Below are 25,939 nucleotides of genomic sequence, written 5' to 3'. Positions count from 1 at the left end.
CCCATTTTTGTACTTTATACTTGGTTGAGCTAAGTGAATTTGCTGATAGATAATCACTTTTGACCTACAAGAAGAGCATTTTCCTGTGGTCCTACCTAATTATAAAAGGGATCGTAAACTATGTCTTCTCTTGATATCATGCATGTATGCATGTGTGCTAAGTCACTCAGTCATGTCTGACTCTTTGGGACCCCATAGACTGTACCTTGCAAGGCTCCTCTATCTATGAGATTCTCCAGGCAAGACTACTGGAGTGGGTTGCCATGCCCTCCTCCAGAGGATCTTTCCGACCCAGGGATCAAACCCGAGTCTCCTGCGGCTCCTGCATCACAGGTGGATTCTTCACCGCTGAGCCACTTGGGGAAGCCCTCTCTCGGTCCCGCTTCCTCAGCTCAACATTTCGTTTGTGTGATTACCTTATACTGGTGCTTGTGGCTGAGGGCTGTTCCTTTTCATTGCCATTCTGTGTCTTGATCCAGTCTGTGGGGTGTGAGGGGTTGGGGCTGGGGGGTGGGGGATGGGTAATCATAGTTGCTTGCTTGCTAAGTCACTCAATCATGTCTGACTCTTTGCGATTCTATGGACTGGAGTCTGCCAGGCTCCTCTGTCCATGGGCTTTTCCAGGCAAGAGTGCTGGAGTGCGTTGCTGTGCCCTCCTCCAGAGGATCTTCCCGACCCAGGAACTGAATCTATTATGTCTCCTGCATTGGCAAGCAGATTCTTTTACCACCAGCGCCATCTGGGAATCACAATAGTGCTGCTATAGAGATTCTAGAAGCTGACTTTGGGTGCACATTTTGGCTGGGGTATACTTGGGATAAAGAAAGCTGAGCGCTGAAGAATCGATGCTTTTGAACTGTGGTGTTGGAGAAGATTCTCAAGAGTCCCTTGGAGACTGCAAGGAGATCCAACCAGTCCATCCTAAAGGAGATCAGTCCTGGGTGTTCATTGGAAGGACTGATGTTGAAGCTGAAACTGAAATCCTTTGGCCACCTGATGCGAAGAGCTGACTCATTTGAAAAGACCCTGATGCTGGGAAAGGTTGAGGGCAGGAGGAGAAGGGGACGACAGAGGATGAGATGGTTGGATGGCATCACCAACTCAATGGACATAAGTTTGGGTAAACTCTGGGAGTTGGTGATGGACAAGGAGGCCTGGCATGCTGCAGTTCATGGGGTCGCAAAGAGTCGGAAATGACTTGAGCGACTGAACTGAACTGATACTCAGGATTAGAGTTTTGAGGTGTCATGGGGTGTGCACACAGCTTTAGTGGATATTTTGTCAATTTTCCAAAGTAGTTGCACCAACTCACACTCCTACCTGCAGTGGACCAGAGTTCCCAGATGCTTTAGAGATGCTGTTCTAAAGATGCTCATTACTCATCCTTACACAGAACATTCACCCACATTCACAGAACGTACCCTCCCAGACCTGCCCACAGAGCTCACAGCTAGAGAGACTGGGCAGATCTCAGCCACGCTGAAGGTTGTGCTGGGCACATGTGGACAGGACGGGTGTAGCAGGCATGGCAGTGCAGAGCTTTTATCATTTGAAGCTAGGAAACTTGCCAGGTGAAGATCTCAGGAAGTTCCTGTTTTGGGGGTGGATCTAGAATTGAGGCAGCACTTTGCAATTTGGGGAGCGATCCCTCTGGTGAGCTAGCTGGAGACACGGGGTTCTCAGGGAGCTGAGCCTAAGGAGTCATGTGAAAACCCCAGCCTCAGATGCAGTTTGCTGCTCAGTGAGGCATAAGCCCATCTCCCTAGAATGGAAGCTATGGCCACAGAGTTTCTTGTTATGATCAGAGGGAATTTTTGCCTGTCTGGCTGAGCCTAGCTTGAGAGCAGGAAGGGGAAGATGCCTTGGGAAGGGGTAGGCAGGCTCAGGGACCTTGGAGGCAGGGCTTCGAGGGGATGACCTCCAGGGTCCCCTCTGAGTGGGTATGGAAGTGGATTCCAGGAGCGTGTGTGCGTGTTACTTCAGTCATGTCCGACTCTTTGTGACCCTATGGACTGTAGCCCACCAGGCTCCTCTGTTCATGGGATTCTCCAGGCAAGAATACTAGAGGGGGTTGCCAGGCCCTCTTCCAGGGGATCTTCCCCCACCCAGGGATCAAACCTGTGTCTCTTATGTCTCTTGCATTGGCAGGCGGGTTCTTTACTGCTAGCGCCACCTGGGAAGACATTCCAGGAGCAACTGAGCCTTCTCATTTGGTGGTTCCTTCAGGCTGATCTCAAGAGCTGGATGTGCTTCTAGGAGTGATGGATGCGCAGGGCTTGCCTTGGGGAAAACCTCACGGCTCGGGGACAGGGATGCGGCCACAGGCAACCAGACATTTCAGGTTAGAGCAGCACCTTGGGACACACGTCCTCAGCATTAACCAGGGTAGCTGGAGCAGGAGTGCTGCCCGGGACACTTCCCAGAGGAGAGGCAGGTAAACTGACAGTCATGAAAGGGTAGGGTTATGTAGCAAGGAGAAGGGATATGTGAGAGGCAGAGGGCCGGCACATGGGAAAGCCTGGAAAGAAGAGACGGTGCTCACTGTGGAGCTGGAGAGGCCAGGGTGACCGCTGATGATCCCAGGGGGATAAGGAGCCGACTTGCAGATGCCCGCAGGGCCCTACCTCTACGAATCTCCCACTCCACCTCTGAAGGGTTTTGCAGCTGCTGCGTAATGTTGCGGTAGGTGATTTTCCCGGTCCATTCACACTCCCGCTTTGTCAGTTTCAGCACCAGCGGACACCGGGTGATGATTCCTGAGAGAGAGTTTCCCAAACAGCCTCTAAGTTTCCCTTAAAAAGAAGCATTCACAGGTGCCCTTTTCTTTTCTTTTTTGACTGCACCACAAGGCATGTAGAATCTTGGTTCCTTGACCAGGGGTCGAACCCCCATCTCTTGAACTGGGAGCATGGAGTTCTAACCACTGGACCACCAGGGAAGCCCCACCCTTTGCTCTTATCCTCCCCAGTGTCCGCAGAGGCCTTGTCTGAACTCTGTATCCCTCTCTAGGGAGGACTCAGTCCAGCCCCACTAATTACCCCCGGCCCTAGGAAGGCCTCAGGCACAGTCCAGGTGGCAGCCAAGGGCCAGGACTGGGGTAGGAGTGGGAGGGAAGCAGTGAGATCTACCTGACCCCATCCAGCCCTCCCAGCCCCTCACACTCGGGCATGGAGGGAGCCCAAAGCACTACTGTAAGGGGCTCCTGCCTGCCCCGCAAGACTGCCAGGGCCACACCGGCCTCCAGATGCTTTGCTCTGTTGCTTTTCTCCTGGAAATGCTGAACCCAGGGTGGAGAGGAGGAGCTGCTGGTCCCCACTCTGACTCCATCACACACCAGAGTTGGGCTGATGGGGATCTCACAGGAGACCCTGGAGTAAAGGACTGGCTGCCCATGCTTGGGAGGACACACAGGCCGGGGCGCCTGGTCTGGGTGGTTGTTGAGGGCTGTGCAGGGTCCATGAAGCCCCCATACCCTCCTCTGTGCCCAGGAGGCAGCCCTGGCTCCCCGGGTTCCAGTTGTTTTTGATGGATGGGCAGTGCTGGAAGAAGATGGGTATGAGAGAGGGAATCAGGACAGGGGAAACTACCCACTTTAGGGTGCCAGATCCATCCTTTTTTCCCCTTTATAATTATTTTCATTGTCAGAATGTATGACAGCTTTTTAATTCTGTGTTTGAATGCGTGTGTGCTAAGTCACTTCAGTCATGTCTGACTCTTTGTGACCCCATGGACTGTAGCCGGCCAGGCTCCTCTGTCTATGGGATTCTCTAGGCAAGAATACTGGGGTGGGTTGCCATGCCGTCCTCCAGGCGATCTTCCCAACTCAGGGATTGAACCCAGGTCTCCTGCACTGCAGGCAGATTCTTTACCGACTGAGCCACCAGGGAAGCCCAGACGATCATAATAGTAGTTAGTTCTGTCCGACTCTCAGACCCCACGGACTGTAGCCTGCCAGTTTCCTCTGTCCATGGGATTCTCCAGGCAAGAATACTGGAGTGGGTTGCCATGCTTAATTCTACACATGCTTAAATTTTTTTGTTTGTTTGTTTGTTTTTTTGAAAGGAAACAGGAACTTCCTTGGTGGTCCAGTGGTTAAGACTCTGCACTCCCAATGCAGGGAGTGCAGGTTTGACCCCTTGTTGAGAAACTGAAAGCCCACATGCCTTGAGACAGTGACCAAAAAAAAAAATTTCTTTTTTAAAATGAAACATTGTGTCTTATCACACCATGATCCTGGCTAGTAGCTTCTCAAATTTGAGAAAATTCTTCAAAAAGACTTTACATGTTACCGGAAACTAACAAATTAACATAGAAATGTTTCTAGAGTCTTAGAGGACTGGAGGGAGAAGGCAATGGCACCCCACTCCAGTACTCTTGCCTGGAAAATCCCATGGATGGAGGAGCCTGGAAGGCTGCAGTCCATGGGGTTGCTAAGTGTCAGACACGACTGAGCGACTTCACTTTCACTTTTCACTTTCATGCATTGGAGAAGGAAATGGCAACCCACTCCAGTGTTCTTGCCTGGAGAATCCCAGGGATGGGGGAGCCTGGTGGGCTGCTGTCTATGGGGTCGCACAGAGTCGGACACGACTGAAGTGACTTAGCAGCAGCAGAGGACTAGAAAGAAACCAACTGATACAAAGTCCAGCAATGACTGTTGCCACATGAAAGAGGACTCAGAACCTAGGGGCAGCAGGAGCATCCAGGCCCACCCCCCCACCACCCCCTGCCCACATCACCAGTCCAGGGGGGCTTCCCGTGACCTCTCCCGAGCCTACTGGTCTTGGGATGCTCTGTGGCTTGCAGGAGGCTGCCCCAGCAGTACTTACCGCTGCCCCTGGGGAGGGCAACCCCCGACAGAGCCTCCAGCACGGAGCTCTTGCCCGAGCTCTGGTCCCCGATAACGGCGATGGCGGGCAGGGCCAGGTCCTGCTCCACACCCAGGGCCCGCAGGGAGTCAATGAGGTCAATGCAGGGCCGCACCTTCTCCTCATACTTTCTGTACAGGTTGTTTTCCGGCCCCTGGAGGAGACAGACAGACTCACAGCCTTGGCCTTTGATGGACTCCCATCGCTTTCTGGAATTTGCGACTGAATTGATGAATCTGCTCATGCTAGGTTGGAGACAGGAGGGGCGAGATGTGGACCCAGGTGTGCCAGAGGCAAGGCCCCTGCACTTGTTCCTGCAGAGGCTTGGCTTCCACTGCTGTGGGCTGGAGGTGGAGGTGCCCGTGTGAGTTGGGAGATGGCCCTGCGAGGGCAGGCGCTCCCAGTTGGAGGGAGGGGAGAAGCCCACCCCGGGCCTGCAGGGCTGGGGTGGGGGGTGGCTGGCAGTGATGACTGTGGCAGTCACAGTGGGAGGGAAAGCTCCCAGGCAGGAGACCCCAGCACAGAGAACGGAGGCCCCGGATCCATGTCCAGGAGGGTCACTGGTGCCCCAGAGACTGTGTCTGCCCCTGGGGCTTGTTGGAAGTGCCCAGAAGGTTGGGGGAGGGGGAGGGCACCAGCTGTACTATGGGGACTGGACCAGACTGGCAAGTTTTATTCCTCACTTTCCCCCAACCCCTCCACCTTCTTTCAGATGGTAAAGAATCTGCCTGCAATGCAGGAGACCCAGGTTCCATCCCTGGGTCCTAAAGATCCATCCCCTGGGGGAGAAAACAGCAACCCACCCCAGTACTCTTGCCTGGAGAATCCCATGGGCAGAGGAGCCTTGCGGGCTGCGGTCCATGGGGTCGCAAAGAGTCTGACATGACTGAGTGACTAACACACACATTTCTCTCCACATCCCCCCAGCCCTCCCCATGCATGCACCCTTCCTGACCCACCCTCCTCTCAGCTTACCTTTGACCTCTGTTGGCCTCCGTTTGCTTCTGGCTGCTGAGGGTCCAAATTCAGCTGACTGAAGTTGTTGGGAAGGAAGCCCGGGTTGCTCTCTTCCACCTGCCATTGTGGGGGACTCATTGTCTGCCCCAGTGGTGGCCCTGGTGGCTGCTCATGGAAGTAAATGTCTTGCTTTGGGTGGTGCTGAGTGGAAGTCGGAGTGTGCCTCTTGTACTTTAAAGGCCTGAAGGACAGCGACATGACTGTCTGCTCGGAGAGCTGGGGTGTGTGGTCTCCGGGGCTCAGCGCCTCTGGTCTTCTCAGCAAGCTCTGCAAAGACGCAAGACGGGAATGTGGCCCAGAGGTCCCCCAGCAGACCTTCCTGGGGGCTGTATTTCTTCCATCTCTGCCTCACCTAATCCCTTACAACCCACCTGCTGCTCACCGACGCAGGGGAGACCAGCAGCCCAGCTCAGGCCTGTCTGCAGGAGGGGCTGATGGCAGCAAACGGGCGCAGAACACAAAAGGGGCGTTGGTGGGCCCCCAGAGCCTGGGGACAAGTGGACTCCACGCTTCCACGGGAGAGTCTGAAGGTTCTGCTGTCACTTCTGCTGGGCTCTGCGTCGTCACCTACAGCTCAGGACGAAGAGAAGCAGTAAGGCGTGGAGAGATGACAGGGAGCCCCTCTAGGGTCCCTTGGTAGCCAATCTCTGCCCCGCCATCACTGTTTCTCACCCAGGCTGGGTCAGGCTGCTGGAGATTCTGGGAGAAAAGGGTTCTGGGGTCTCTTACTTCTCCGTGGGACGTATAATCAGGTGGTCTTCCGCCTAGAGACAGCTGGCCTCACCCAGCACTGCTCTGAGATGCTCATTTCACAGCAACCTATGATGCTATTTTCACAGCAACCCTGCATGTCAGTGCCTAATATGTACTTTTTCAGGTCAAGAAGGTAAAGCACAGAGGTCTAGATACTGGCCTGAGTCAGGGCCCAGAGGCCGGCCAGGGACTCTGGGTCATGAACACTTTCCCACTATGACCAGCCCCCAGCCACCCCCCTACTGGGACCAGAGTGAAGACAGTGAGTTGAATGGCTTCGCTCCCCTCCCATGCGAGTCCACCTGGATATGTGACTGTGACCTTATTTGGAAAAGCCTACTTGCAGTGGCATTGAGGCAGATCTGGGGATGATGGTGGGCCCGAAATGCAAGAAGAGACAGGCGGAGAGGGTTTGAGACTCAGAGCCCCTTGGTTGTAGGGCAACGGAGGCAGAGACTGGAGGGTCGCTGCCCCACGTCAGGGACCCCGAGGGGATCAGGGGCCCCAGAAGCTGGGAGAGGAGCCTGAAATGGGTTTCCCTCAGAGCCTCTGGGAAGAACTAGTTCTACCAACACCTCGCCCTGGAACTTCTGGCCTGAGAACCGGGAGAGAATAGATGTCCTGTGTGTCTGAGTTGGGGGCATCTGTCAGGCCAGCTCCAGGGCACTAACCAGTGGGGAGGACTGGAGTCTCGAGGTGGTGCCTACCCCATAGCTGCCCCTTGGGGCATCCATGTGTACCCCGTTTCCAGCCCTCCATCCATCCCCACCTCACAACAGTGGTTCCACCCTTGCACACACTGTGGCCCTTTCCCATCTAACCCCTGGCTCATCCTGTCACTACCCTTTCTAAAAACTTCTGGGGTCTTTTTCTTTCAGAACAAAGTTCCTAAAGAATTTGGTCCTAACCTACCTTTTCCTATCTGATGCCACCTCTGAATGCTGGGCCAGGTTTGTTTACCTTCCCTCAAACTGGATCTGCACATTCATCGCCTTGTGTGTGCCATTGGCCTAGCTTTAAAAGTGCGGGTGATTCATTCACTTATTCATTCATTCAACAGATGTGTTTTGGGGACTGATGCAGGGTGAATTGTGTCCCCAAGTTCATAGGTCAGAGTCCTAACCCCTAGGACCTCGGTGTATGTCTATACTGGAGAGATGCCCTTTAAAGAGGTGATTGAGGTAAATGAGGTCACTAATCCAATCTCACTGGTGTCTTAGAAAAAACAGATTAGGACAAATACACACAGAGGCAAGAGCGGATGAGGACACAGGGAGAAGACCACTGTCTCCATGCCCAGGCGGCCTCGGGAGAAAGTAACCCTGCTGACACCTTAGTCTTGGACTTCTGGCCTCCAGACTGGGAGAAAATAAATTTCTGTTGTCTAAGCCATCCACCCTGCGGCACTTCGTTACAGCAGCCTGAGCAAACTAATACGAGGACCTACTATGTGCGAGGTGGTTCCTGCCATGAGGATTCAGTGGTGAGCAAGCCAGATGAAGTCCCTGTCTCCGGTATACACATTCTGTCAGGGGGACCCCCCCCCAAAAAAAACAAGAAAGCTGACCAATGAAGAAAGCTGCAGTAATGCAACCCCAGGTGACGATGGAGTGTCTGGATGAAAGGGTGTGGGTGACAGATCCTGGGGTCAGTGTCAGAGGTGGAGGCAGGGGCTGTTTGAGGGCATGTCCATGTTTACAGGAAATAGGAAATGAATGAAGAGAGGAGCTATTATTTGAGGACCTGGGGAGGAACCTTCCTGGCAGAGCAAGTCCAAGTGCAAAGGTCCTGAGGTCAGAATGAGCTCAGGGAACTGGGAGAAGCACACTTGTCTCCTGGGGGCTCAGAAAGCCCAGCCCAGGGGCGACTCCTTTCTTTGGGATTGGGGGCTGGCCCCTCTGATCCTCTCTGCCTTGCTCTTTCCAGGCTGTGCCCTGGCCTTTCCTGACATGGCTGGGGCTAGACCTGACATTTGGGTTTGGGCTGGAAGGAGGTGGAGAAGTCTTCTACCTGCACTTTTCTGAGCAGTCAGCCCCACTGACCTGGAGACCCTAAGGAAAGGGAGACCCCCCCAGGCTCAGCCCCGCTCCTGGGGGAGCCCTGCAAAGGCTGTCCAGTGGAGGGAGCACCTTATCTCTGTGCTGAAATCCTAAGACAGTACCTCTGTTCCCTCCTGTGGATGAAGGGCAGTAAGACTGCTCAGCTGAGTGTTGGGTGGAAGGCCAATCTTACAGGTAACCCCAATCTATAGTCAGCCAATTCCCGATGTGTGGGGCTGCGGGGGGATGAAGTGGGCACTTCCGGGCCAGGAATTGCTGGCACACAGCCCTCAAATGCCCTGTGGCTAGCTTTAGAGGAAAAGACTCTCAGCCAGCCCCTCCCACTGGTTGGGGACTAAAACTAAATCTGGGTTTTTACAGCTGTTTTGCATCTTTCTGGTCTTCATTTCTGAGTCCCTGAGGTTTAGCCTTTTCTCTGTTCCACATCTGATTGTTTCCCATGGGGCCAGTCTCCCCCACGAAATTCCTCGTCTTACAAAATACCTGACCCTTCAGCAAGTGTCTAGAGAAAGTATGATCCCATGAAAAGGCCTCTGCTTTTTCTTTTTCATCCTGCTGGCAGCATCCTCAGATATTTTCCCCCAGTAGTGCCAAGGAGTGCTGGCAATGAGCAGAAGCTGGAAGAGACAGGGATGGACTCTATGCAGAATCTCAGGAGGAACCAGCCCTGCTAATGCCTCCATCTCAGACTTCCAGCCTCCAGGGCTGGGAGAGACTAAATTTTCATTTTGTAAGCCCTCTAGTCTGGGATACTGTGCCATGACAAGCCTAGGACACTCACACACCATTGCTGTTCAGTCAGTCAGTCGTGTCTGACTCTGCAACTCCATGGACCGCAGCATGCCAGGCTCTCTCTCTCACAGTCTCCTGGAGCTTGCTCAAATTCATGTCCATTGAGTCGGTGATGCCATCCAATCATCTCATCCTGTCATCCCTTTCTCCTCCTGCCCTCAACCTTTCCCAGCATCAGGGTTTTTTCTGATGAGTCGGCTCTTCGCATCGGTGGCCAAATTTTTGGAACTTCAGCTTCAATATCAGTCCCTCCAATGAATATTCAGGGTTGATTTCCTTGAGGATTGACTGATTTAATCGCCTTGCTGTTCAAGGGACTCTCAAGAGTCTTCTCCAGCCCCACAGTTCAAAAGCATCATGGTTTATACCTAATCTGTTCCCCCCAAGTGCCTTTCTTTGCTGGGTGGACTTGGCATCATATCTGTCGCTAAGCAAAATTCTGAAGGTGTGATAATCCACCAGTTCATGCTACAATGGGAATCAGCAAATGCTAGAAAGCAGGTGTCCTTGCCCCTCGAGAAACAGTGTCAGGAGCCCTCTTGGCCACCACTGCCTCAAGCAAGAGGGATCCTGAAGCTCTGAGGCTTTGGGGCTTCAATTCTGATACGAGTTCCAAAGTGTGTGTCATTCTATATCATCAAACAGTTGACTCAATTCAGACACTATCTACTGGGAGATGACAGCGGACTATTATCAGATGGGGCTCACCCTACTCACTTGCCCCCACCCCATCCTGCTGCCAATTGCAAATGGGCACTTGTCATCTGTCTCTAGGCTTCCTGGGTGGCACAGTGGCAAAGAATATGCCTGCCAATGCAGGAGATGCAGGAGACTTGGGTTTGATCCCTGGGTCAGGAAGATCCTTGGAGAAGGAAATGGCAACCCACTCCAGTATTCTTGCCTGGGAAATCCCATGAACAGAGGCGCCTGTTGGGCTATAATCCATGGGGTCACAGTTGGACACAACTGAGTGACTGAGCACACACACAGACACACACACACACACACACACACACACACACACACACACATCTAACTCTACAAGGATTAAATCCTGAGCCTCTGCAGTTGCTCCCCTGAAAGTAGTTCAGGATGGAGATCAGGAACAAGGCCCTCTGTGCTCTGGGAAAAACTGGCAGAACAGGTATTCAGATAGATATTTTCCGGAGAAGATTTTATGAGCACAGTTTTGCATCTCCTCACATCTAGAAAAGCACTAAAATCAGTAATAGTGACATCTGCTCCTCATGACTAGCAGTGAGCTTCTGCCGAAATGCGTGCTTGATTGCATGTACGCCCTTCACTAAAATCATATATTACTGACTTCCCCACTAGCTGTTTGTTGCAGCTTCTCAGAGCTATCCAAAATGCTGTCTCCCAGGCTACCATCCTCATTTTGCCCCAAATAGAACTTACCTCACAACTCTCATGTGCATTTTTTTCCCCAGTCAACACTGCCCATTTCAGATGCAAACTGCTAGCAAAGACACCCCCGACATCATCCCACCGCCCTTCTTGGGTTTGAATAATCTGCTAGAGCAGAAACCTTTTAGACTAGATCACAGGTTGATTATAAAAGGATTTCCCAGGTGGCGCTAGTTCTTTACAGAACCTGCCTGCAATGCAGGAGACAAAAGAGACACGGGTGCGAACCCTGGGTGGGGAAGATCCCCTGGAGGAGGGCATGGCAACCCACTCTAGTATTCTTGCCCAGAGAATCTCCATGGACAGAGGAGCCTGCTGAGCTACAGTCCGTGGGATCACAAAGATTCGGACATGACTGAGTGAAATCGCAAGCACACAGACACAACTCAGGAGAAGTGAAAGTGAAAGCCGCTCAATCACGTCCGAGTCTTTGGGACCCCATGGACTATACAGTCCATGGAATTCTCCAGGCCAGAAAACTGGAGTGGGTGGCCTTTTCTTTCGTCAGGGGATCTTCTCCACCCAGGGATCGAACCCAGGTCTCCCTCATTGCAGTTGGATTCTTTCCTAGCTGAGCCGCCAGGGAAGCCCAGCTCGGAAAAAGCCAGATGGAAGAGATGCAGAGGGCAGGCGCGGGGCGAGGGTGGAGCTTCCGCTCCGTCTGCGAGCGCAGCTCTCCCGCATCTCCAGTGCGCTCCAAACACTCGGGTTTTCAGGCGGCTTCATTGCATAGACCTCAGGGATTTCATCACTGACTATCGGAGACTGAACTCAACCTCCTGCCCTGCTTCTCTTCCGGGAGGAAGGGAGTGGCTGGAAGGGCCAGTCCTCTGTCACGTGACCGCTCACCTAGGTAACCGGCTCCCACCTCATTAACATAACACGGGGACCTGACACCACCTGATTAGCATAACAGAAGCCGACGCGCTCCTCCCTTCTGAGGGTTTTAGGAACACCTGTTAGGCTGGAACTGACACAGACCAAATAATCTCTCCTTTTCCCCTACAATTGTGAATATTATGATATAGTCACCTGGATGAGTTAATATCTATCCTCATACTTACTTTTTTATCTTGCGATGAGGACTTTTAAGATCTACTCTTTTTGTTGTTATTGTTTAGTCTCTAAGTCGTGTCTGACTATTTTGCAGCCCCATGGACTGTAGCCTCCCAGGATCCTCTGTCCATGGGATTCTCCGGGCAAGAATAGTGGAGTGAGTTGCCATGCCCTTCTCCAGGGGATCTTCCCAACCTGAGGGTCGAACCTGCATCTCCTGAGTCTCCTGCATTGGCAGGCGGGTTCTTTACCACTACTGCCACCTGGGAAGCCTTCTACTCTCTTAGCAACTTTCTAAAATGCTACACATTATTAGCTGTGGAGATGCAATGTACAGCAAGGTGACTATAGTTAGTATATTTCTTATTATAAATCACAGCTTCACAGAGCATGAAACTCTCTCCCCTCCTCAGAATGTGCAACTTCCATGGAAGTTCCAGAAGCCACTTCTGAGTGGTCTCAAGGTCTTTGGCCAGACTCAGGGAGATGGGCACCCCCTGTGTTCCCAGTCCCGCCGCTCCCTTTCTAGAGCGTGCATGCAGGGATGGCTAGGGGCCAGCACCAGCGCACAACGCAGGCAGCTTCAGAAACAGCATCTTTCTGCCTCCAGCCTTCTGGCACAAGCCACGTTTATCAGGAAGCAGATCTGCTGCAGGAAGACACATTAAGCAGCCCTCCCCGCACTGACCCAGCTCTTACCTGTGCACTTGTAGGAGGCCGGCAAGTCATCTCTGCCCATTCCTCCCTTTCCTTTTATAGGATCCCTCCTGCCCTTGTGGCTTGCTTTCCGAGAAGTAAGGGAAATGAAACTAATGGCTTGCATAGAAAACGAAACCATTAGCCTGCCACAGAAACGAAACCTGAAGCATCCATCCATTTCCTGGTGCTTCATACAGTGATCCTGACTCCAGCTGCATCAGTCTCCTGGTGGGCTTGTGAACTCACAGGGAGGGGCAGGGTGGGGGGCGGGTAACGGGGCTAACAGGTTCTCCGGCAGGCTGGGGCTGACCACACTTGGAGAATGGGTCATTTAGCATAGCACTGTCCAGGCCTTTCTGAGATTCTGTGTGCTGCCACTCTCTGCCCGTATTAAGCTCTGAACATTCCAGGAAGGGACATCCACAGCTCCTCCACAGCATCCCTCACGTAAGTGCGCAGTGCGTACCCTCACACTTGGGCTGGTTCCCAGGAGTGAGCCTGACTTCCTGGTCCTGTGTGGGTTACTTCACCTGCAAAACTACAGGCATGCACCTCCCCCCCGCCCCCACCAGGGTCCCAAAGCCCTCCCTTCGCTGTGACTGAAGTGAGGGTGAGTTGGGCACTCCCACCACCAGAGTATGGGGGGCCCCAAGGAGCCCTGGGGGATCGGGGCTGGCACAGGATGGGGGTATTCTGCCTCCATCTCAACATCACACCCATGAGTCTTTCTAAAACAAAACAAAAAAATCTTAGAAAATTAAGAAAATGAATCCCGAGCACTTTTTTGCTCATTCACCTGACTGTGGGCAAAATTTCCTCTAAAGAAGAAATTTGGAGGCTTAAAAGATGGTTTTCAAAGCCTGGCATTAAGAGGTCCTGGGGGTAGTTTCCAGGGTCTGCGTCCTGCAGGACCTGATGCCCAGGTCATCCATCCAGAGACCCCTGGGCAGAGGGGAAAGATGGAGGGAAGAACTGGACAGCTGACTTTGCAGTGAGTTTTCTGATTCATCAACTGTGTCACAGGGTGGATGCCTTTGCAGCTCCAGGAAAGGCACAGGGAAGACACTGCAGAGGCCAGACAAAGTGGGACCACTTCCACGGAGGCAGAGAGGGAAGTTCGCTAAGGAGGTGGCTGAGGACCCACCCTCCCCAGCAGCACAGCAGCGCCCCTCGGCACGCCCTTCAGGAAGTCTCTCTGGGAAGGATCAGGGCCTCAGCAGACTAGTTCGTAAGCTGCTGTCCGGGGTTTCAGGCCAGAGCTTGGTGATGACCCCTGGCCGGGGTCCCTCATCCCACCCGGCCCACTGACCCTCCAAGGAAGGGCTGGCCCGGGTGCTCATACACCCTCAGCAGGACTGCTCCTTCTGAGTTTGCTTTCTCAGTTGCGCAGAGACCATGCAGTGTCTCCCTCACTAATGGATTAAGGAGGTGAGGACCTGGGAGCCTGTGCACAAGTGAGGAGTTCTAAGTGTGTGTCTGTGCAGGGTGGTGGAGTGGCAGAGGCCTCTGTGGGTGGAAATCCCCCAACTCGTCACTGTCTGGACCCTCCTTGCTCCAGCAGTGCAGGGGCGGGGCTGGGGGATGGTGCTGACCCATCTCAGGGCAGGTGCTAGGAGGCTGTCTGCCCTCATGCATGCATGGTGCTTGTGGACGGAGGACAGGCCTGGGTGGGCAGTGTCTGTCTGGGCTAGGGGGTGACAAAGGGCTGCTGGGCAGTAGAGGGGCTCAGCTCCTTAGACAGGAACATGCTCCATTTCTGAATCTGTGATGTCTAAAGTCCAGTCTGTGTGTGTGTGTGTGTGTGTGTTCAATCACTCTTTTAAGACCCCTTGGACTGCAGCCCACCAGGCTCCTCCATCCATGGGATTCTCCAGGCAAGAATACTGGAGTGGGTTGCCTTTTTCTTCTCCAGGGGATCTTCCCGACTCAGGGATTGAACCCGCATCTCCTGCATTGACAGGTGGATTCTTTACCGCTGAGCCACCAGGGAAGCCTGTCAAAAAATCCAGGCATATTGGTAATAGGGATTCTTAGAGCTCAGAAGTGCCTGCCTTTCACAGGGTGGAGGTTAGAGGCCCTCCCTTCTCATGGGAGGGGCAGTCCTTGCAGGTCCACCCACTCTCCAGCAGCAGAGAGAGGCGGGGCGGCCCTGCTGGGAAAGTTCTTAGGGTGGGGCTGGGGGTAGGGGAGGCTCAGGCTGACTTCCACATGGGGGCAGGGTGGGGCGTCTGGGGAGAGAGGACAGACGCTCAGGACGGGTGGCTGCCCATCTGAGTCTGTTTCCTTGACAGCTTTGTTTTGTAGTAGACTTTATTTGTTTTAGGTTCACAGTAAAAAGAGGAAGATACAGAGATTTTGAGATTTCCCCTAGACTCCCTGCCTCACCCCCCTCACAGGCACAGCCTCCCCTCTGTCGACCGCCCCCTCCAGAGGGGTGACCCCCGGACTGACACATTGTCATCACGCAGAGCCCACGGTTTACAGTAGGGTCACTCTTGGGATTGGACGCCTGGTGGGTCTGGACAAGTGTGTAATGCCAGGCGCCCACCGTGAGTCCTGAGGGGAGTCCGCTGCCCTTCAAGTCCTGATCACCCCTCCCTCCTCCAGCCCCCACCTTCCCCGGGTCTCCATTCTGCTGCCTTTTCAGTGAGTTTCAAGTTCCCTTCCAGGCCTCCTCTAAGGTGGTCCAGAGCCCAGAAGGGGGTTCTCTCTGATGGCCTGTTTGTGTCCAAATTTCTCCTTTTTGTTAGGACACCAGTCACACTGGATAGGGGCCACCTGACCTGAACTTATTATACCAACAGTGACCCTATTTCCGCACAAGGTCACATTCTGTGGTACTGCCGGTTAGTTATGACTCAACTCATGAGTCAGGGAGGAACAGAGTCTAGCCTGTAACAGGGCCCCAGCCAAGATCCCACCGAGTGGTTTGCAGACTCCTCTGCAGAAAGAGATGCAGGCTCCCTGAGGGGCCGACGGTCACCCCCTGCCACTGCCAGGAGGCTGATGTTCACCCTGGTTGGCAGCGGGATGCAATGATGAGGGCTCACATGTGTCCTGGCAGGAGCTCTGGCAAACATCTGCACTTGTGCTCTCTCTGGCTTCCATGCCCGATAGGGAGCCTCCTTCAGCCTGGCCCCCATGCTCAGAATTGAGCCTCCACTGCCCTGCAGCCCGTCTACAACCATGGAGGACTCAGCGCTGCTGTCAGCCACTGAGACCTGGGGAGTCGGGTCCTGCAAGGATGCTGAAATTCAGGGTGACACACACTGCCATGTTTTTAAAAGGAGGCCTGCTGATAAACATACTTGAAAACCGTTCATCTGTTCCAACCCCTCTATGGATAGATGAGAAACTGGAGGCTAGATAAGCACTATCAAGCTGGCATCAAAGTTTCCTATCATTTCTGGGAGCCAGACTTGGGAGGGAGGTCAGAAAGAGCATTTGGCAATGACTTGGTTTTCTTAACCCCAATGCACTGGGCATCTTGGTATGTGGATCTACTGTGTGTCTCCTAGGAAGTCTGGGTTGTACAGTGGTCCTCCTGAGAGCAGCCCCTGCCCACCCAGCCCATCAGAGATCCCTCCTCCCCATCCTGTTAAACAAGGTGCCACTGGAACAACACCCCTGCCTGGAGGCAGACACTGAATCTCTTCACCATCGTATTGCTTGTGCCTGAGTTAGGCACACCCACATTTGTGGGATGAATGAATAAGTTCAGGGACCTGCAGGGAAAGCTCAAGAAGGTTGACCCAAGAAGGTAGCTAAGACCTATGGCTGCTGCTCATTGTTCCTATGAGATGACCATCCATAACAAGGGTGTGCTCCGTGGTCAGAGAATAAAGGTTTTCTCTCTGCAGAGCTATCTGGACCACATGGGTCAAACTTGGATGTGATGATAAAATAGCTCCACACCTGGACAGGCAGGGGCTGCTTCCCAGGTGATGTCACTGAATCCTCTTGAACACTCCCGTGCATTTCAGCTCAACATCTTCACTCTATAAACACTGGCATAAAAAGTCTGTGGGACAAGATTTTATACAACTGGCAAATATTTTGTTTGGTTGGTTGACAAACCTGAAATATTCATCAAATATTGACCATTGGAAAAGGGCCATAGTCCATTCAGGATGCATTTGTCTATAAGAAGCCCATTTATCAAGGCGGGGCAGTGTTAGCTGGGCCCTTTTGGTATGCAGCCTTCTACCTGGATCTCAGCTGGCCAGCCAGAATACCTGTTCTTCGCATCATCTGAGTGGTTGATCTGTGCAAAGGAAAGAAAAGGATTTAATGCATCCATTCATCTAATCAACAATGTTTAATGTGCCAGCTGTGAGCAAAATAAGAAAAGAGGATCACTTCCTAGAATGGGATTTGTTCCAGCCTTCTCAGTAGTCACGTATGGATGTGAGAGTTGGACCATAAAGAAGGCTGAGTGCTGAAGGATTGATGCTTTTGAACTGTGGTGTTGGAGAAGACTCTTGAGAGCCCCTTGGACTGCCAGGAGATCAAACCAGCCCATCCTAAAGGAAATCAAGCCTGAACATTCATTGGAAGGACTGAGGCTGAAGCTGAAGCTCCAATACTTTGGCCACTTGATGTGACGAATGACTCATTGGAAAAGACATTGGTGCTGGGAAAGATTAAAGACAGGAGAAGGGGATGACAGAGGATGAGATGGTTGGATGGCATCACCGACTCAGTGGACATGAATTTGAGCAGGCTCTGGGAGTTGGTGATGGACAGGGAAGCCTGGCGTGCTGCAGTCCATGGGCTTGCACAGAGTCAGACCAACTGAGCTACTGAACTGATAACTGACTTATGTTTCAGGTACACTGCAAGGTGATTCAGTTATACATGTACACATATATTATTTTTCAGATTATTTTCTGTTATAGATTATTATAGAATATTGACTATAGTTCCCTGTACTATATAGTAAACCTGTGTTGCTTGTTGCATATCTATAAAATTCATATATTTAAAGTGGTTTTTAATGGTTTTAATGGTAAAGTGGTTACTCAGTGGTTTTCAGTATATTCAGAGACATGCAACCATAATCACACTCAATTTTAAAACATATTCTGGGAATTCCCTGGCAGTCTAGTGGTAAGGAATTGGTGCTTTCACTGCTAGAGCCTGGATTCAAACCCTGTTCAGGGAACTAAGATCCTGCAAGCCACATACTGGCAAAACACAAACGAAAACATTTTCACCCCTGAAACAAGAAAGCACATACCCACTCACCATGCCCCATAGCCCAGTCAGCTCCTAATCTACTTTCTGTCTCTGGGTTTTGACTGTTATGGAAATTTCATACACATGGAATCATACGGTATACGGCCTTTTGGTTTTGGTTTTCCTCCGTGTTTTTTCAAGGTTCACTCATGTCACAGCATATATCAATACTTCATTTCTTCATGTGCCTGAATAATATTCCAGTGGGCACTTGTATCTATTTTATTTATACATTTTTAAGTCCATTCATCCAATCTTTGGGTTGTTTCTGCTTTTTTGCTGTTAGGAGTAATAGCACATTCCTGTGCAAGTTTTTGTGCGAATATGTTTGTGTTCTCTTGGCTGTGCATCTGTGAGTGGAATTGCTAGGACATACGATAACTGTTTGAGAAGAAGCGATGTTTAACAACCACTCACCTTTTCTCTCTGAATTCCTGCAGGAAGTTCAAAGCCTTTTGCTGCCACAAACACCCAGCTTGACCTGAATCGCATGTTCCTGATCTCTGTACTTCCCAGGGCTTCTATGGCCTTCTTGGCATCCTCCTTCATCCTGGAGGGATGCAAAGGGGGGAAGCCTGTGAATGTCTCACCTGCAGACTCCGGTGTGTACCCTAGAACACAGTCTGGTCCTAGGACAGGTTTCTAAAGCAGCATCTGCTATCCTGGGGCACAGGGCAGGAGAGAGGCGTGAACACTGGCTGAGTGTGTCACATCTTTGTGTGCATGTGTGCTCAGTCGTGTCCGACTCTTTGCAACCCCATGGGCTGTAGCCTGCCAGGCTCCTCTGTCCATGGGGTTTCCCAGGCAAGAAGACTTGAGTGGGTTGCCATCTCTTTCTGCATGGGATATTCCTGACCCAGGGATCGAACCTGTGTCTCCTGCATTGGCAGGCAGGTTTGTTACTGCTTGAGCCATCCGGAAAGCCTCTAGTTACACATAAAGCCACATCCAGGACTCTTTGGAAAAGGTCCTAATGCTGGAAAAGATGGAGGGCAGGAGGAGAAGGGGGCGACAGAGGATGAGATGGTTAGATGATGAATAAAAAACTCAATGGACATTAGTTTGAGAAAACTGGGAGACAGTGGACAGGGAAGATCACAAAGAGTCAGACATGACTGAATGTCTGAACAGCAACAACAAAGGACCGTTTTAGATTCAATCTGGGGCACAGAGTTTTAATTCTCAATTCTGAAAAGCCCTGGGCTTATGGTCCAATTATCCTCACCCCCAAACAACATAATTTCCGGTCCTTGCTGCTGCCTGTTTACTGACCACAGAATAAAACAGACAGAAAATGCTGAAAGATGAAAACAAATGTCAAAACTGTATCTTTCATATTCACAAAAGTCAGTATCAAAAAAGAAAAAAAAACACCTAAACATCTTGAAAGTGAAAGTCACTCAGTTTCGTTAAGACTCTTTGTGACCCCATGGACTATACAGTCCATGAAATTCTCCAGGCCAGAATACTGGAGTGGGTAGCCATTCCCTTCTCCAGGGGATCTTCAACCCAGGGATCTAACCCAGGTCTCCCGCATTGCAGGCGGATTCTTTACCAGCTGAGCCACCAGGGAAGCCCTAAACAATCTTACTTTGTAGAAAGCTGCCATTTAGAGCTCAAAAAGGAAAGAGGGCAGAAAGGAAAAGAAAAAAATAAGCTCAGATTTTCCTAAGTGGGCTAAATCCAAGTTTTTCAAAGCATAAGCCAAATAATTTCCACCCGGGAAGACACTCTATTAAAGAAGAAGATCTGAATTCAAACACATCTGGGAAATGTCTTATTCAGTAGTCCCATCTTGGGAAGTCACATTGCAAATCAGGACCTTGAGATTCTCGGAAGTTATGCAGTGAAGATGCACATGTTTACTTAGACGAGCACATGTGGAGAAACACTGAGCCAGGTCATTTTCTCTCTCATAAAAGCACTGTATCTGAGTGCACATGTGTGTGTGTGTGTGTGTGTGTGTAAGTCCCACTCTGTGATTAGCTCTCTGGCCAAGGGTTAGCTTTGCTATCTTATTTACTGTCAGTGATGAGTTTGTCTTGCTACCTGGAAATAGTTCTTATTTCTAGGATTCATGTGCTCCACCAGCTCATCATTTTTGTGGAAATGCAATCTATTCATTGTGGCCTCCCATTCCTTCTCCTTGAAGAAGCCTCCTGTTCCTTGGAGCTCTGTTCTCTCCCAAAGGGTGTCCTGCGGGACCCTGACAGGGCTGGCACTCTGCCCTCAGCTGGCATCTCTGACTCTGGCCCCTGCGGTGATACAACTGTACACTTACCTGCTGCTGCCATCATCGTGGGTTACCATGAAGAGCAAGGACTTCGAGGGAGCGCTCTGAATAAACTTTGTCATCGGTCCAGAGTTATCTGCCGGGTCAATGTACATCAGATTTAGGACCTTCTCCGTCAGCTGAGGCTGTGACCCTAGAGGTTGTTCTGCTCTCAGCTCTGTGCTCTGTGTTCTGAATCCTCTGATTCTAGAGCTGTCTCTCCACCATGCACCTGATCCTCTAGTGCTCTCATGATAAATGACCTGGGTTCCACGGTGGGGCTACGTGAAGTGGGCAGCACGATCAGATCATAAAGACTCTTGTGGTTGACTCTCAAACCAACGAGCAATGACTTCACAGATCAGGTGGGCTTTTCTCTACAATCACTGAGAAAGCACCAGACCTGATGTGACCATCTGAGAGCTGAGTGGCCCTAGGACACTGAAGAGCAATAGGAGGCATACACGCCTGACCCAGACAGGTAAGTCTTTGCTAAGAGACCCCTCTGTTTCTTACAGGGAGAAAACAAAGGCTCAGCTCAAACCCCGTTATTTACCATTGGAGCTTGTTATTTATAGTTATGATCAAGTTTAATGACAGAGTGAAAACACAGTATTCCCAAGGGCATTGGGAAACTTCTTAATTGTTCCTCTCCATTACTTTTACAAAGAGTTGTTTCTGTTAATTCTCAGGGTTAAATAAAAATAACTGCAGTGGAGATTCAGAGCCCAGAATGGAGGGATCATTGGAGGAGGGTGGGCACATGGTCTCCAAAGTCGTGCAGACCAACAAGCCCATCACAGGGAAGACAACGATATAAATGATGACATTCAGGACTGGGCACTGAGCACGTTATTCTACATGTCTGGTTTAAAACAAAAAGAGATGCTTTCTCTTTTCCTTTATCTGATGAAGGAGCAGAAGCAAAGTTCCAGGACAAGTGTGAGCAGAGAAGAGACACTCTCTAGATCATGGCTTCCAACTGAAATATACAAAGTCACTTAGAGACCACAAGGATTGTGTCAGACCATTCTAGAGCACGCAGGTGCACTTCTGGCAGCTTTCTTGGTAGACAGAATAAGAACATTTGACATTTTTGATTGTGGGTTTTTAACCTTAATTCATTTTAATTTGACATAATTCATTTTAAATTTAAGAGGAAAAGAGTTTTCTTACCACCTTCGTACATATCGAAATACTGTGTTGCTATCACTTTCCCAGTCACATCTGGAAATGAAAGAAACAGCTTTTGAAAGACGGTTCATGGAGACTCAGGGTGCATGTGTGGTACTGCGGTTCTGAAAATGGGCGTCCCTGGTGGCTCAGGGGTAAGGAACCTGCCTGCCAATGAAGGTGGCGCAGGTTCAATGCCTGGGTCTGGAAGATCCCACAGGGGAGAAAATGGCAACCTGCTCCAGGATTTTTGCCTGGAGAATCCCATGGACAGAGGAGCCTGGAGAACTATAGTCCATGAGGTCAAAAAGAGTTGGATGCAACTGAGAGACTGAACAACAATACCAAAGTTCTGAAAATGGTGTGTTCCTTCTCCCTGTCTTTCAGAAAGCATGATGCCTGGTCCCACCTGAAGGAAAGGCCCGCCTTCCCTGGAGGGGCCCCCGATGATGTGGGTCAGGAAGGCAGGGCTCCTCATCTGCCCAGAGCCTCCCTCCTGCCTGCTTCCAGTTAGATTCTCATTCATGCCCTTGCGCAGGGCGCTTGCCTCTTCCTGAGAACACTGGGGCCGCCCTCAGCCCTTTCTGCTCCCTCTATATCTTCCTGCCTGATTATCAGAACAGGCGCACATTCCTCAGGCTCCTACAGCCTGCGATCACAGGAGTCTGTGCTCACTTCTCTCACAGGGACAGACACCACTGGAAGCCCCTTCCCAAAACCTGCTATCGTCCTTACTGTCAGGGGTCCCAGTGGCAAAAGGGACAGGTGTTCTTTTTCAGGCCTAAGAGGAGGACAGGCTGTGCTTCTCTGAGATCCTTCCATCAGACAAGATAGGAACTGATATCACCCTCTGCCAGGCAGCAGAGCAAACATGAGGCCCACCCCCAGGGCGTCTGTGTCCTCAGGTCTGCTGATCCTGTTTTAGCTCTGACTTCTGCAGGTCCTTCTTTGTTTTCTCAAAGTTGTTTTAGATTCCACAGATATGCATGAATACAGGATATGTGTTTTTCTTTTTCTGACTGACATCACTCTGTATGAAAAACTCTAGGTCCACATGTCTGTACAAATGACCCTATTTTGTTCCTTTCAGTGGCTGTACCACACCTTCTTTATCCATTCATCTGTTGTTGAAAATTTAGGACATATATACAATACAATATGTAAAATAAATAGCTAGTGGGACCCTGCTATAAAGCGCAGGAAGCTCAACTTGGTGCTGTGTGGCCCAGAAGGGTGGGATGGAGGGAGCAAAGCCCAAGGGGGAGAGGATACGTATACACACATAGCTGACTCACTATATCGTACAGCAGAAACTAACACAACATTGCAAAGCAATTATACACCAATAAAACTTAGTAAATTTATATCTGATTTCATTTTTTGGGGGGAAGAACCACAAATTTATAAAGTGAGGCATTGTAAAAATAGTTAAATATATACTCTTAAATGCATTAAAATATAAACCTAGACTAGACCATGTGCAAAAATCATAAAGAAACCCAAGGTACCACGGAATACCCAATCACAAAGCTTTTAGAGGTGTTTTAAAGAAAACATTTAATAACTTACAGTTGACAATGGCAATGTTTATTCCTCTTGCAACATTCCCAGTCTTTTCTCCTATGAGCCTGAAATGTAAATAAGTATCAATCACAGAACTTTCTTGCTGAGCAGTGAGCAGCCCTCACTGCTCTATAAGATCTTCTCTTGGCAGAATTACTGTTTATCCTTTGTCACTTATCATTTCCTTGTAGATACACACTGGCTTTGGCCCAGCTCCCTTGAAAGTCATCCCTACATTTGCTGTATGCATATCCATCCCCACACACATGTCTGTAGATGGAATCCCTCAGGGAACCTGGGAATTGCATATAGTCTCATAATCTACACAAACAGCCAGGGAGAGAAACACCAGTGTTTGCTTAGCACATCCTTTCTGCAAACACTCTCTCACTGAAGCTTTAACCTCCTCATGGGAGGGCATTAATTTTCCAACCATATAAATATGGAGAACAACCACCAATAGAATGCATTAGGAGCCAGAAAGTCTGTAGACAAACACACACACACACATACTTTACCTGGTTACTTATGTAGTCTAATGAAAGTTTACTAGACCATGAACAAGGAGGTGAGAAATAGTAAGAGAAAGGAGATGGCAAAGTAAAGAGATACTGAAGATGTATACTTGCTGGGCTTCGACAATGGATGGGATGTGAGACACACAAGAGAAGGGGGTGGCAAATATGACTGACACATTCAGCCTGGCTGGCTGGAAAAAATGAGGTACAAGAGGTGAATGAAAAGAGCTGGGTCTGATCCAACTCTGGTGTCAGCTTCTATTCATCCTGTTCCACTCACTGCTCTGACAGAGCTTTTGCTGATGCCTGGGAAGCTTGGCCTGTTGCAGTCCATGGGGGTCACAATGAGTTGAACATGACTGAATGACTGAACAACAAAGAATCCTTTTATCCAACCACAAAAAGTAACCCTGTTTATCTCCTTAAATAAATTCCATTCACTACCTCACTTAATTTTTACTTTTAAATTGGAGAATATGAAATGCCCAGGTTCAAGTGGATTATGCCTTAAAACCAAGGAGAAAACTGACTTTCCTGGAAATAGGAAACATTACTGAAGACCTTGGGAATTGTGTGTGTGTGTGTCCATCTGTATGTGTGCATGCATCCTCTGTCAAGTTTTAGAATCAATGATACGATAGCTTCATAAAAAGAATTTGAAAGCTGTCCTCCTCTTTCCATGCTCTAGAACAGTAAATACGGCCCTGGAATATTCTGTTCTTGACATGCTTACCTAAAGTCCCCATGGATCTTCCAAACTAAGTTCTTTTGCAGAGAGTAGCTTTTAGGGGGCAATTTTAGAGAATATCCTATAACAATCTGAAGAAAGAAAAAATGGGTATTATAAACCTATTCTCTTATAGGGAAAAAATTTTAAATGGAACTTAAAAAAAAAAAAAAAAGAAGATCTGCTAAAGTATGCTGCTGCTGCTGCTAAGTTGCTTCAGTCGTGTCCGACTCTGTGCGACCCCATAGATGGCAGCCCACCAGGCTCCCCCGTCCCTGGGATTCTCCAGGCAAGAACACTGGAGTGGGTTGCCATTTCCTTCTCCAAAAGTATGCTAGATTACCTAATAATTAGTAAAGCATTCTTAGGCCAGGATTTTTGAGAAGGCTAAATTTCAAGGTGATGAGACCAGCATTTAAAGTCACTTTAATACTAGGAGCATTTGCTGATTTCAGAGAAAGTACAAAAGATGAGTAGCATTTCTGACAACCATCTGAGGCAAGGAGGACAAAGGTTGGAAGCCAGGGCCAATGTTTGGGTTGGGGTCAAAAAGAATTGAATCCTAAAAGTGAAAGTGAATCAGAAAAAAAAAAAAAAAAAGAATTTGCATGGCTGTGGTCCAGTTTTAAGTCCAATGGGTGGCTCAGAAAAACAAATCTCAATCCTTCTGTTTTGCTAAAAATTCTGCATCCCTATCAGAAGCAAAAAAAAAAAAATCTTCAGTAGAAGAAGATAATACCATCTAATGCCTCAATAAAAAACAAAACAAATAACAAAACCCAAAGCAAAGCAATTTATCAAATGCACTGTCTGGCATACTGCATGTAAGGAGAGAAGCCAACATAAAGAAGAACCAACACAACCAAAAAAAACTGATGATAAGGACAGACTCATGGACCCCAAATAGTGAATTATCAAACAGACTTTCAAACAACCATACTTAATATGTTCAAGAAGATGGTAGATAAGACTGAAGATTTCAGAACTGGAAACTACAAAAGAAAGATAGATTAGAAAAATAAAGTTCTGATATTGGAATATTTAAAATTAATAATTTAACGGCAGATTATCCCACGTCCGAGGTCAGGGGCAGCAGCCGAGAGTGCCAGACTGTGAAGGCGCAGGAACCGCCGAGAGGAGCTACCCCACATCCGAGGTCAGGGAGGGTGGCCGAGAGGAGACACCCAGCGTCTGAGGTCAGGGGCCGCGACGAGAGGAGTTACCCCGTGTCCGAGGTCAGGGCGGCGGCCGGGAGAAGATACCCATGCCCCTAAGCCTGAGGCCAGGGGCGGTGGGTAGGAGGAGCTACCCCACGCCCCCATGCCAGAGGCCAGGGGTGCCCCCGGGAGGAGCAACCCCAAGCCCGAGGTCAGGGGCGGTGGCCAGGGGGACCAACCCCACGCCGTGGCTGCTCGGGCACAGGAGGGCCCAGAGGAGCTATCCTACATTGAAGGTCAGGAAGGGTGGCGGTGAGGAGATACCCCTTGAGCAAGGTAAGGAGCATTGTCTGCGCTTTGCTGTAGTAGCTGTGAAGAGATACCCCACGCCCAAGGTAAGAGAAACCCAAGTAAGACGGTAAGTGTTGCAAGAGGGCATCAGAGGGCAGACACACTGAAACCATACTCACAGAAAACTAGTCAATCTAATCACACTAGGACCACAGCCTTGTCTAACTCAATGAAACTAAGCCATGCCCTTGGGGCAACCCAAGACGGGTGGGTCATGGTGGAGAGATCTGACAGAATGTTGTCCACTGGAGAAGGGAATGGCAAACCACT

The 25,939-nt window shown here is 50.1% G+C and overlaps 2 protein-coding genes across 3 annotated transcripts in view; both read right to left on the bottom strand.

The window, feature by feature from the left end:
* Positions 1-12,770, bottom strand: part of MX2 (MX dynamin like GTPase 2) — a 37,450-nt gene extending 24,680 nt beyond the window's left edge. The window contains exons 1-5 of one of the 2 annotated variants that reach the window (XM_055569723.1): positions 12,671-12,761; positions 6,257-6,452; positions 5,844-6,152; positions 4,830-5,022; positions 2,625-2,756 (exon numbers count right to left, since the gene is read on the bottom strand). In XM_055569723.1, coding sequence (XP_055425698.1) covers positions 2,625-2,756; positions 4,830-5,022; positions 5,844-6,083 — 565 coding nt within the window. In that variant the 5' untranslated portion in view covers positions 6,084-6,152; positions 6,257-6,452; positions 12,671-12,761. Of the gene's footprint in view, positions 1-2,624; positions 2,757-4,829; positions 5,023-5,843; positions 6,153-6,256; positions 6,453-12,670 lie in introns of both variants that reach the window. The other variant, XM_055569722.1, reaches the window with a different exon arrangement.
* Positions 12,771-16,709: 3,939 nt separating this feature from the next.
* FAM3B (FAM3 metabolism regulating signaling molecule B) overlaps positions 16,710-25,939 on the bottom strand; it is a 68,657-nt gene continuing 59,427 nt past the window's right edge. The window contains exons 4-8 of the mRNA XM_055569730.1: positions 22,923-22,981; positions 21,357-21,407; positions 20,190-20,277; positions 18,326-18,458; positions 16,710-16,934 (exon numbers count right to left, since the gene is read on the bottom strand). Of these exons, the coding sequence (XP_055425705.1) occupies positions 16,845-16,934; positions 18,326-18,458; positions 20,190-20,277; positions 21,357-21,407; positions 22,923-22,981 (421 nt within the window). The 3' untranslated portion in view covers positions 16,710-16,844. The remainder of the gene's footprint in view (positions 16,935-18,325; positions 18,459-20,189; positions 20,278-21,356; positions 21,408-22,922; positions 22,982-25,939) is intronic.

The sequence above is a fragment of the Bubalus kerabau genome, chromosome 2 (assembly GCF_029407905.1).
Source record: "Bubalus kerabau isolate K-KA32 ecotype Philippines breed swamp buffalo chromosome 2, PCC_UOA_SB_1v2, whole genome shotgun sequence".
In the NCBI taxonomy this organism is placed as follows: Eukaryota; Metazoa; Chordata; class Mammalia; order Artiodactyla; family Bovidae; genus Bubalus; species Bubalus kerabau.
This window is presented reverse-complemented; position numbering and strand designations above follow the sequence as displayed.